The 12,790-nt window shown below is 39.7% G+C and overlaps 1 protein-coding gene across 11 annotated transcripts in view; it reads left to right on the top strand.

The window, feature by feature from the left end:
• AGAP1 (ArfGAP with GTPase domain, ankyrin repeat and PH domain 1) overlaps positions 1-10,050 on the top strand; it is a 694,641-nt gene extending 684,591 nt beyond the window's left edge. For all 11 annotated transcript variants that reach the window (XM_043505743.1, XM_043505746.1, XM_043505744.1 and 8 more), the window contains one exon: positions 522-10,050. In XM_043505743.1, the coding sequence (XP_043361678.1) occupies positions 522-725 (204 nt within the window). In that variant the 3' untranslated portion in view covers positions 726-10,050. The remainder of the gene's footprint in view (positions 1-521) is intronic.
• Positions 10,051-12,790: the final 2,740 nt, after the last annotated feature.

Here is a 12,790-nt window from a genome sequence, read left to right as displayed (position 1 = left end):
CTCGTCCCTATTGTCTAGCAAACATTATTTCAATATGGCCTTTCAAAATACTGCTATGAGCATATTCCAGTGGGGTGCTCAAGGTATCTCCCTCTTTTCCTTAGTCTAAATGTTCCTATTCCTTTCAAATGATGGCACTTTAGCATTCTTGGAGATCACTTACAAAATGTGTCTTTTTCCACATCTGTTTAAATGTGGTGAAAACTGGAGTGAGGCACGGGAGATGGGGAGAGGGATAGGCGCACACACTGTGGAAAATCCACATAAAATGCAATGGTGAGAGATTATTTGCATGACTGGCAGCAGGTGAGGCTCTTCCAGTAGAAAGCTGTATGTGCATGAAGCATATTTGTCATGTTTAGATTTACAAACCCTTAAAATAAGTAGCGTCTGTCTTTGAGAATGTCTCTCCATCTGTCGCACCCCTCCCCTTAAACTCAGCTCTAGCTGTGCTGTTTTCTTTCACTCCATTTTATCGCTGTGTTAGCAGGGTCTCAAATGATATCTGTTTTTTTCCACAGTATGGCGTGGATGTTATGGCCCGTGATGCCCATGGGAACACAGCTTTAGCCTATGCCAGGCAAGCCACAGGCCAGGAATGCATTGATGTTCTCCTGCAGTATGGTTGCCCTGATGAGCGCTTTGTCCTGATGGCTACTCCCAATTTGTCCAGGAAGAACAATAACAGGAACAACAGCAGTGGAAGAATGCCCACCATCATCTGAGGAACGTACTCATTTCTTCACTGACCTGAGTAACATCCGCAGCCTCATACTGCTCCATTTTCTTCACAGCTCTGACCTGTGAGTCTTATACCTCCGCATCTCCCCTTTCCCCTCAATCTCTGTCCTCTCCAGAAAAATCATATCTGAACAGTGTGAAGTGACAAGAGGAGAAAAGGGGGCTGCAGAAACCATTTATTTTAATAAAAGGTCTTGAATAAGGAAAACTGAAAAAGAGAGGGTTTGTGAGAGAGAGTGGTTGTGAGGTCTCTAATTATAGCACGACATGGGACCATTTTACTAGTTGTCTTTAGACAGAGGTTCTACAAGTGTTGAAAGAGAGGTTGGAGGGAGAAGAAAGGAGGAGGAAGAGGAGAAGAAAGAAGAAATGGTAACTTTCCTTAACTGACAGTTAAGCACATCAGTACATTTCACCTCTACCAAACGGAACACTTGGATTTCATTCTCTTCTCCGAAGAGCTTGACGGCATAAATCAGAAGCAAGCACAGAGTTTGTCAGGTTTGAAGTTCCTATGATGGTATGTGTCAAATCAGTTGTAGCTAATCTGTCCAGGGAGAATACTGGCTTCATTACACTTGTATAGTTGAGTTCTTCCAGCATTACTGCTGTTTAATAGAACATGATTAGTCATCACGGAGAAAAAAGCATATTAGCTGAGGAGGTAGTTACATGGCACGCTTCGGTGATTGCTTGGATGTGATTGCAATATTCTTAGAAGCATCATATTATCTCAGACATGTTCTTTCAAGCCCTTGGAGCCCTCCTTTCTAAATTCACTGTCATAATTTAGTATCTGTTTAATTTTTCAGTCCAAAGAGAGGAAATCGGTTGCTGAGTGTTATTTGACTGCAGTCTCCTTGGTGTAAAAACAAAATGGAAAAAATAAATAAGAATAACTATGAAACACAAAAAGAAAAATGAATACTGATAAGGAAAAACATTTCAAGTACATTTAGTAAAATAAATAAATGCATTAAAGGATACTATTTTTTTCAGTCACAAGAAATATGTTATGTCATTTTGCCAAGTAAGTGTGTTGAGTTTTTTGGTCACTCTTGTGATGCATTGTCTAAATTATACAGATTTTGTATTGTGTCTTTAGATTATATGTATGTAAAATCTATTTGAATAAACAAGTTCATAAATATGCATTGATTTTTGTACAGACAAATGACACCTCTGTTAATTTATAAACTATAATGGATGTGAACGAAATAATGTGCAAGTAGTTAGGATCTGAGGTTTACAGATAATTGCACATTGAAAATATTCCCAGCAGTGAACTGTATTTCCATTTGTTTGATGCAAACCTTTGACGAACATATCGGAATGAGAGGATGGCATATTTGGCTTACAAAAAAAGGTGTACAGTATCTATTAGGAAGAAAAGGAGGATGTCTCTCAGTAGCGTAAACATATTTTACATTAGAAGCTATGATGCTTTCACAGATCGAGACACAGCCTGGGGGTGGGAGGAGAGATCAGATTTGTCTAATAGCTAAATTTAATGTTGTTCTCTGAGGTGGGCATGGCCTGGCTCCTTTGACTCTCAACTTGGCTGCTTTATGGAGCAACAATAATTTGTGGAAGGAGTTTGAACAGTTCATCCATCTACCAGTTTTAATACTTGATTCAATATTTTGATAGCACTAGACTGATGCTGATTTCTGAAGTCTTCTAAAAACTGAAATTGTGGCACAGAGAAGTAGATTGCAAGGTTTCTGGCAAAAAGAGAAGTGATTTTTAATTAGCATATGGTAATATGAAGGTGGGAGAAGGTATTTCAGAGAAAGTTGAAATCTGATCTGAATCATGTGGCAGAGGAACAAGTGTATGAAGTTGATCAGGTACACACAGCACACTAATTTGCTAATCTACCTGATCTTCTTGTATTTCATGAGTTTCTGCACTTCCTGGGGCTCTGTATGTCTGTTCAGGTCAGAATGGGAAAAGAAAATAATAAAATGTATGTGGACAAAATTGGGGGTGGGGAATGTAATATCCCATGGGTGTCCAAAAGAGGCAGGTTTGGTCCAAAAGACATAGTGATCAGGTGAGAGAAGCCCCAAGGGCTCAAGCAGGTGGACATTGATGGGCTTTCCTGGTCCTTTAGAATTCTGCTTTTATGCTTTGTTGCAATAGGGGTATTTAAAGGTGAATGGAAAAAGTTTTTAGTGTTCGTTTTACCTGCTTAAGCCGGCAGCATCATGCGTGCACATGTGCATTCAAAATGATAAAGCTGTTTTTTGGGTTTTTTTAAAGTAGTTTGCATAATGGTGCCTTCTTTACTCACAATCTGACGTCTGGACTTAAATATTGACAAGTATCTTCCTCCAACCTTGGATGATTTCACTAACATCTACAACTGAACATGAAACTGCACACTCAACCTTGTGCTGCTGGGTGTTGTGATTTTACCATCTGTGGTAGGGGACTCAGTAACCTGATCTCAAGTCTCTTGGCAGGCCGGTGAAGTAGGAATTGAGAGTCTGATTTCCAAAAGTGCTAACCAGCTCGCCTCTGTTTAAAATACTTTGTTTTAAAACAAGTTGCCATTTTTAAGCCTACAACACGCATGCTTTTTCAAAGCTGGTATTCTTCTAGGTTTAAAATGCTTTTCCATTCACCTTTCAATGATCTCTTTAAACCAATCTTCCTAGCAGGAAAGACACAAGGTCACTGAGAAATAAGGGGAACCGGGCTAAATTGTAACAGGTTTCTGACATTGTAGAGGTCCATCGTATCCTTCTGTGATAAAGGAGGACATTCAGAAATTGTAACAAAGAAGTTTTTAGAAAAGGAAACTCTACTGTATCATAGGAAGGATGGTTTATCCAGACAAACAGAATATTAACACACTACTTTAGATAAAGCAGTAACACAGTTGTGTTTAAATTAGCACATCTTTTTCGTAGACATATTAGTAAGGGATGATAATAGCAATGTAGACCAGTGCTTTTGTAGAATATGAGCTAGCTTACCTCTTTCTAGTGGCATATCCCAAAAGTCAAGGGATGTCTGCAGGGAAGATATACAGCCCATCCACTTGGTGGCATTCTCTGTGAAAGACTGGGAAGGCCACCCATACATTGTCCCTGAAACAATGTAATGATTACTAGATGTGGAAGGCTTGTCATTGCTTTGATAGATGTGGTTTAGGCCTTGACAAACCTATGCTTTTTGTGTTATGTAATATGCATACCTGTAATCAATTCCCCCTCGCCTCCCATTGAGATGTGAGCAGTAGCAGAGGTGTTAATGAGGCACAAGCTACCATATGTGAGCAGATTCAGGTATATTTGTCTCCCAGGAAGTTTGCATCCTCAGGTACATATTCAAGGAAGGTTGGTCAGAAATGGCTGGAAAGGGGTAAGGCATTGCTTGGGCCTTTGGTCTCTAGGACTCACCGTGAGAGGGAATGTGACAAGATCAGGCCAGTCTGAATACCATCCTCTGCTTGTTTGCTAGCTCTCTGTCTTGTACAGTGTAATTAATATGTACTGTACTTAAAGAAAAAACAAAAATCTTCTTGCCTGGTGTTCCAGTCTCTCTCCTAAGTTTAAAACTAAGAATTTTCCTTTGTAAGTCTCATGTTTTCCTTTCCTTTCCATTTTACCTCCTTCACACATTAGGGTACAAGTTGCCCAGAGCTGATGCTTAACAAATATTAGCAACTGTTAGTCATCTCCCAGATATCCAGCAGACCTAGTCTGACTTGGATTGGCATTAGAAACGGAGATTTGTTGACACTACGCGCTTATAGGTGATGTGGTAGTATTTTGCAGAGGGTGATTCTGACCCCACCAAGACATTGAAACACAAAGGAATACAGTAAGACTTCTAGACTTCACGGTAATTTTTTTTACACTGATTCTGCTCTTTTAACCTGTCCACTTCAGTTCCTCACTTTTGCTTTTAGCCCCTCTTCTTGCGATTCTGGAACCCACTTGCCAGAATGATTACACTTTTTGAGCATGTTAGGAGAACTTAAAAAACCAATTGAAGGCCAGACAATAAAATATCCCAGCTGGGGAGCTAAATCTATTTCTGTTTTCTCAAATAATGGAGATCCATAATGTCACCCATTCAACCCTTTTCCTGCTCCCATTATCTTCTTTCCTATCTCCTCTGCAGTTTATCCCCAAGTAATAAGACACTAAAATCAAAGCCATCTTTGCTATTAGCATTGGCTTTTCCATTCTATTTATTTGAATCCAATTGCTGTTGAACCATAGAGATGAGCCTAATGCGCAATACTGGGGTGTTGATGTTTCCAGAGTCTGGAAGGCTGTGTTTCATCTTGTAGACAGAGGGGCCAGATCCAAACTTCTGGAAAGTTTAGGATTTTCCAGATCAAGGGGTTTAGTCAGATATCCTCTCTGTTTAATAGATTTCAATTTTATTGCTAAATGGGGACAGAAGAATAAATATGTCTTGAAAGTGGTAGTGCATTCTGATTCACGTGCCATTTAGAAAGCTGTTTAACTAAAGGGAGAAGATTTTTAGGCATTGCTACTTAGGTACAGTGTATAACTGCTGTGTAAATATTAATACTATTTATTTTGCTGTCTCTTTCCCCCACCTCCTTCAATTATACTTTTTAGGGAGCAAAGAGCTTCCCCTTCACTTGATATGAGATTTGCTCATGGGAAGGGGAAGTTGGATAAAATAGGAAAGAAGTTGGAGAGAGATTGTGAATACATAATGTTAAATACACTCCCCTAACAATTGTATCTAGCACTACAATGTACCGTTATTCATGGGGTCTGCACTGAGGGTCCAATTTGTTGCTATTTTCATCTTTTATATTTGTAAGGTGATCAGGAAAAATGAAGTAATGTGTGGGTTTAATAAAGTAGCAGTAGCTAAGACGAGCACAGATTTCACAAAAGATTTCTAAATAAGTGGATTCCTTCACTACTGTCTCGGGGAGCCATGTTTACACCCCAAGAGGGAACAGGTGTTCATTCAAGCTATTGCTACTCTACTTTGAGAATGCAAATGTAGGGGGACCAAATTTGGGGCAGTTTAATCCTTGCTTGGGAAAATGCTGATGATTCCCTTGTTCATGTTTTATATTAAAGCACCTTTATTTTCCCACAGTGAGCTATTATTGTCATTAGTGTGGGGGATCTCTGACCTTTGCTTCATTAGTCTCGGACCCCTGATTTATTTTAACTTCTCTTATTCCATTTTTGTAGATTTGTCATTTAGAAAGGCAATCTTTGGCATTTTATCTGTTTGCTCCATGTAAAAGCACTTCAGGTCACAATACTTTTTGATGAAAGAATAAAATAACACTAATAAATCTCAAGTTTGAAGTTGTGTTTTTCAGATCAGGGTTTACCTCTTGCATATTGAAGTACAAGAAGAAGAGTGGTTCAGTAGTTTTAGTTTGAAGGGCTCTCCCATCTGGAAAAGATGCAGATTACAGAGCCAATTATAAAAGCCGTTGATTTGTCATGTGACCATGTCCGGTTTGGTTGTCATGAGCCATGTTTCTTTTAGGTCACTGGTGCTCCCGTCTCATGGCACCAAGCTTCATTTGACTAAGTCCACATCACATATTTTAAGCAGAGGAAATAAGGGGGTTTCAGCATCAATTAGTCATTTTGGGTGCATCCACTGGAAATTTCAGAGGACTGAGTACCCAACATGCCCTAAAAATAGGGCCCTCAGACTGGGCCCCCAAAATCACTAGTTGCTTTTTTGGAAATCATGGCTTTTGCTGTTTTATTTCAGGTGACAGCAATATGTGGGTGAATTCATTCCCTATACTTGTCCTCTGAGCATTTTAGGGACTTTTGTTTAATGGGCAGATAAAAATAAACATCCTTCAATGTTTTAACATGGTTAGCTTTCTTATTTACATCTAACGTTTCTAGCACATCCACATGACAAAGGTGAGATTCACTGACTCTCAAAACTTTCGTCTTCTCTCTCCTCTCTTGGCCACCAACCGCTGGGTATTTGTATTGAATGCCCACTGCTCAAAGTTCTAACAGCTGAGGTTTTGCCAGTGCTCCAGAGCTAGTCACTTTCAATGTAGTATGAATGTTAGATTAAAATGTGAGGGAGAAAGTGGTGTGGGGTGTTATAAAGGTTTTATTGACATGAGTTTGGAATGACCGTATCATTGACCAGCAGTGATAACACCATCGGGTACTTTATGTGGCCACATATTTTACAGAAAAACTGATCAATGATTTCTGGTTTCTGCAAATATCAGTGGTACAAATTTTCTTGTATCCTTCCACCTTTAAAGCTAAGTTATCTAAGTCATGGTGGAGGATGGGAAAAAGGAATACATTTTAGAAACCTCTTGAAATTATCTAAAACTTTTTATAAGTCATAATATTGCAGCTTTAGTCTGAAATTTCGTGTCTTGTCACAGCTATAAACAGATGGTCTATCTGATTAGAAAATTGGGTCAGTCCTTGCTCCTCTCCAGTAGCATTTAATCTTTTCCTAGTCCTGATGGACCACAAGATATGGGACCTTAAACCTGCCACTGGTGGAGGACTTAATATTGTCCAACCTGTGGATAAGGCCAGTGTAATTCTCAAAGCTAATTCCACAGTTAAGGTGGGGGGAATGTGCAGCAGGTTAATTGTGGGGGGTTTTTCTTATACAAATGTAATGGTGGTTGTTTGGCAAGCAGCTCAGTGATGTGGAATCTTAGAATGAGACCCAGTAGAGTTAGATTATTATTGGGCAGAGTGCAGGAGAAACTGGCAAAGTTGCAAGATATAGGCAATGGATAGATACTACTAAATATACGATACAAAAATATTTTGCAGTCTGTGTATGCATATGTTAATATATACATATATGCTATATATAACACATGCAATATAATTTTATATATAGTGTGTGTACATATATTTACATATATGCAAATCTATAGTGAGTGCCAGGTTTTCAGTTAGTTGTGCATAACTGCACATTTTCACATACCTAATTTATGTGCATGAATATGTGCATGCATGAAGCAAGTGTTTGAAAGCGTAAATGAGGCATGCACAGATAGATGCACAGAACTGTGGCTGCCCAGTCAACAGTATACATTGTGTAGTGGATATAATTAGGCAGAAAGACACATAGACAGTGGTACTTTTGGGTGCCGATTGAACGTATGGGGCTCTTAGTTCAGATGATGGTGAGGCAGACAACTGTTTGTGAGCATTGATTCAGTTCATTCAGAAAACTCCTTCAAACTATAGGTGCATGCAGTGTCTTTATCAAAAAACCCCAAACTCACCACTCGTCACGGGATATGCCAACTCTACCGTGATTTAAAATGGCATAGTCAGCCCGCAGGGTTAACCACTGTGGTCTAGGCAGCCATAGTGGTGTGTTTCTATTCTATGAAAGATGAGCAAAATTCTAGGGTGGGAAAAAGATGCAAAAGTTGAGAGCGGGCTCACCAGTCAGAAGCCGATTTCGATATATATAATTATGGGGAAAGTGCTGAGAACTTCAGCTGACTGGCTGAATTGAACTCTGAGAATGACAGTCTGACCTTCTGCAGCTGTTTTAAATTAATGCCATTTGACGTCTTACTGCCACTTACATAATGTGTGTGTGCGTGTATGTATATAGGATAGTTCAGGAATCCACTCTGAGGAAGATGTTTAAAAGAGCTCGCTCCAGGCTGATAGTTTCCTTAGATTTCTCCCTGCCCTTCCCTTCACATGTTTGTTAGCTAAATTGTGGCAGTATATTAGTTTCTGAAGAGATTGTAAACATTGTCTCTACGGTATGTTAAGGCACTGCATAATAGTGGGCAGTCCATAAATATTAGATCATGATTTACATGATTCACACCATTGTTTTCAGTTACCATTGCAGTTTATAATCATGGTAGGGGAAATAAGTTAAAGAGAGCTCAAACCTGATAAGGTAAAGATGCCAGTTCTCGGCAGTGAAGGGAGGTATGTTGGAAAACACAGCTGTGGGGGTGTATTTTTTTTTTTAATTTTTTCTCCTTCTTGTACCTAAAAATCCTCTAGGATGGGATAATTCTTCTTCAAAATGATTGATGTATTCCAGGCTTGAATTGGATTCAAGATGCACATTGCAGGCCTGCACTGCGTCCACTGGGGTCATTTTGCCAATCCACAGATAAAGTCTGACTAAAGTGTCTGTAAAGCACAGCCCTCTCCTCTGTGGAAATACAAGGATTCCTGAGCCACAGAATGAGGGATACAAATTGGTCCAATCAACTTTATTTTTTTTAGGTTAAAGAAAACTTCAAGATAGTTTTTAATTGTTACACAGTTTGTACAGACTGCACAAAGTGAGAGGGAATATGTGGACTGATGATCTTTTTAAACACTTGCTAGGGAGTTGTGCTATTTAGAAAAGATTTGATAGCTCTTTGTAATTTCTCACTTCATCTCTCCTAGATTTAATGTTTGCTGTGAGCCCAGTCCTGCAGCCTTTACTGTGGCAATCCTTCCATTGGCTCCAGTGGGATTTAAGCACAACCTTAGGTACTTTGCTGAATCAGAGCTTGAGTAAGGGCTGCAGAATCAGGCTGTAAATCACAAAGGGCTAAATTCTGGCCTCATTGAAGTCAAGGGGAGTTTTGCCACTGAGATCAGAATTTGGCACTCAAGTCAGCCAGCATGGCTTATAAGATTCCCATTGTTTTGAAAGACCCATTGACCACCAGTTTGTGGTGGTTAAATATTTGTGTTTTATACCCTGCCTGAATGCAAACCTTAGATTTTTAAACTGTTTTACTGTTCTGTCCCATTCAACCATCAAACCCTTTAGTTTCCCTGCATTGTCACATTGGCATGTTTCTTAAAGTGGGGTTTGGGGGAGGGGGGAAGGGAGCAGGTGAATGGTGATGCCCGAGAAATGTTTCTTGGGTAAAGGCAGGAAATGCCTAGCACATGGCAGACTTTATAGTATGTTTTTTCTGTTTCTGTATATAGTCATGTATAAATGACAGAGCAGTGTGGAAATTATTAGAAGGAAAAAAAGTCTCTTCGGTTGTTGTTTTTATATTACCTCATTCAGCAAGTTTGTTTTACAATGATGCAATGATGTTTTATTTATATTGTTTGTACTGTAATTAAAACAATTGACAGACATTTCACTTTGCTTGTTGTTTCATATGATTTTGTTTTGATTAAATATGCTGGTTTGTATTATGTTTCCCCTCAACCCTTGCTCCACCTTGAGATTTTTGTGTCAGCTGTACAGTATTCTGAGTTTTTAAGAAAAATGTAAAGTAATGCAGAGAGGGACTGCCATACTGTATAGGTCTCTTTCTAATAAAGACGACAAAACATATCTGTCATGGCTTTGCTTCTTTGCCTTAGTCTTCACCACAGAGGATGTTGGGAGATAACTACTCAGAACACCTGTCAGGCATGGTCCAAATATATTCAATCCTTTCTCCGCACCAGGAGCTGGAGAAGATGTCCTCTTGAGGGCCCTTCCAGCCCTACATATCAAGATTCTACTTTTTCCTGTTATGAATGATAGGAGATGCTTTAATTTTATTAGAATTCTTTGGAAGGGTCAGCTAAAGTAGCACATAAAGGGACAACTGGTCGACATAATTTATGTTTAAAGTCCTTTGACAAGGTTCCTCACAAAGGCTATTGAAGAAGCTAAGTAGGCATGGGGTGAAAGGCATGGCTCAAAACTATTTAAGCGTAGTAAGTGGTGCATTTTCATCATGACAAAAGTTAAAAACAGAATACCACAATGTTCCTTACTGGGACCACCAGTCTGTTTGTTTTTTTTAATGCTCTGCATAGCAGGCAGGCAGTGAGGCAGCAAAACTTGCCGATGACACAAAATTATTTGATTAGTCAAGTCAACAGATGACTATGAGGACCTAATCGAACTAGGTAGATGGGGCAACACCATAGCAGATTCAATTCAATATTGATAAATGCAAAATTGTGCAAGTTGGAAGGAAAAACTGGAACTACTCATGGACTTTACTGGGCAATAAGTTAAATATCAACTCAGGAAAGGGACCTGGGAGTCATTGTGGACAGCTCAAAGAAGACTTCTGTTCAATTCACCACTGTGGGTGGAAAAATTCAATAAAATGTTAGGATGCATAAAGAAAGGGGTGGAGAATAGCATGGGAAATATAATGACATTATATAAATCAATGGCTTATCCTTAGCTGGAATACTGTGTTCATTACCAGTTATCTTATCTTAAAAAGGATATTGCAGAAAGAGAGAGGCCCAGAGATGAGCCAGAAGAATTGAGAAGCTCTTGTGTGAAGGGAGATTGAAAAGATTGAGATTGTTTACCTTAGAAAGACAAAAAAGAGGGGACATGATAAAATTATTCAAAATAGTGACTGGTATAAAGAAGGTGGCATGTAGTAGCCGTGTCTCCTGTCTGTTGTCATACATTGGTCTAATTTCAGTTTTTGGGCTCTGCGTACTGGTGCTGAGTTGGTGCCCTCTGATATGCAAAAGGTCAGATTAGATAACCTAGTCTTAAACTGTATGGTTCTAAGGTGGATTTCTTTTTTCTCATTGATGTAACAAAAGAATAACCGGACATGCAATGAAATTGAAAGCCATCAAATTCAAACCTGATAAACAGACATCATTTTCATCATTTTCACACAGCACATAGTTAAGCTGTGAAACTCATTGTCACATGATGTTAATGAAGCCAATAGCTTAGCAAGATTCAAAAAGAGATTGGACGCTTATATGGATATCAAAAATATCCAGAAATATAGTAATGAATACTTTAAAAAAAAAACTTTAAAGGGGATATAAAATTACATGCTTCAGTATTTACACCAATCCCTAACCATTTCTGGTGTTAGGTCAGTGTGCCATGCGAAGAGGGTGCAGGCAGATTATCCCTCTTCCCAACCTGCAGGCTTTCTTGCACCTTCCTCTGAATCATCGAGCAGTGGCCACTGTTGGAAACTGGATACTGAACTAGAAGGACCATCAGTCTGATCCACTATGGAGATTCTTGAGTTACCATGAGTTGCTTTATTCAGTTACAGAACACAACCAAAGTCATCATGACAATGAGGCAAGTTCTACATCCCCTTCCTTAAAGACATCATGAGACCCCTGACTGAGTGAATCTGCAGCCCAGCTGCCAAAAGGCCTGGTGTTTAAATCATGCCCACTTCACATTACAAATCCTGGGAGGAGGCTGTTGGAGAAGAGATGCTCATCAAGATTCCTCCACATCATCACTTCGAGAGGGTGCGGTTTGCCCCCAAGCAGCAAAGGGAGCAGATCCCTTCTCCAAATCTGGAGAATCCCTATGGGTATGTCTACACTGCGAAAAAAACAACAAATCTCATGGCTGGCCCGGCCAGTCAACTCAGGCTCACAGGGCTGAGGTTGGGGAGCTGTTTTATTGCTGGGTAGACTTCTGGGCTGTCCCAGGACCCTCCGACCCCCACAGGGTCCTAGAGTTTTGGATTGATCAGAACCTGAACTATCAGGAGGCATGATCAGATCCAGGCTCCAAATCTGAAATATGAAGATGTTTGGATTGGAGGGTTTGTTTTTGGTCTCTCTGTGGTTTAGAACTTCAGGTACAACAGAACTCTGGAAGAACAGGCTAAAATAAAGAAAATAGAAACTGGGGAAGACTAAGAGATTGAATTTACCATATTAAGTGTGAAAAATCGTCATTCCCTCTGGTATGACAGGCCTGGCTGAGTGCTGCTGATTGAGTTTCCCTGTCTTCCCTAATAACACACCCTCTAACCTCTGATTTCTTATGGAAAATTCTGGTGTGAGAATGGCTGAGCAGATTTAAAGATGTCTTTTATTCCAATGTTTCTTACTACCCAAAACCCACCTCTCAGCTGGTGGCATTCACAGATCTCTAGGAAGAAAAGAAAATGCAACACTGCAAGGCGGCAGAGGTCAAAAAGGAGATTTGCAAGGAAAACACTGCAGCCCTAATGGGAGTGGCAGAGCCCCCTTTTCTAGGACGATGTAGCAATTACTATAGACACAAGACTGTTGCTCTGTCATAAGGCCCCTCCATTCTTTTACATCCTCCCCTACTAAGA

Source organism: Dermochelys coriacea, chromosome 11 (genome assembly GCF_009764565.3).
Source record: "Dermochelys coriacea isolate rDerCor1 chromosome 11, rDerCor1.pri.v4, whole genome shotgun sequence".
NCBI classification, from domain to species: domain Eukaryota; kingdom Metazoa; phylum Chordata; order Testudines; family Dermochelyidae; genus Dermochelys; species Dermochelys coriacea.
The sequence above is the reverse complement of the archived record's forward strand: the minus strand, read 5'-3'. Positions and strand labels throughout refer to the sequence as shown.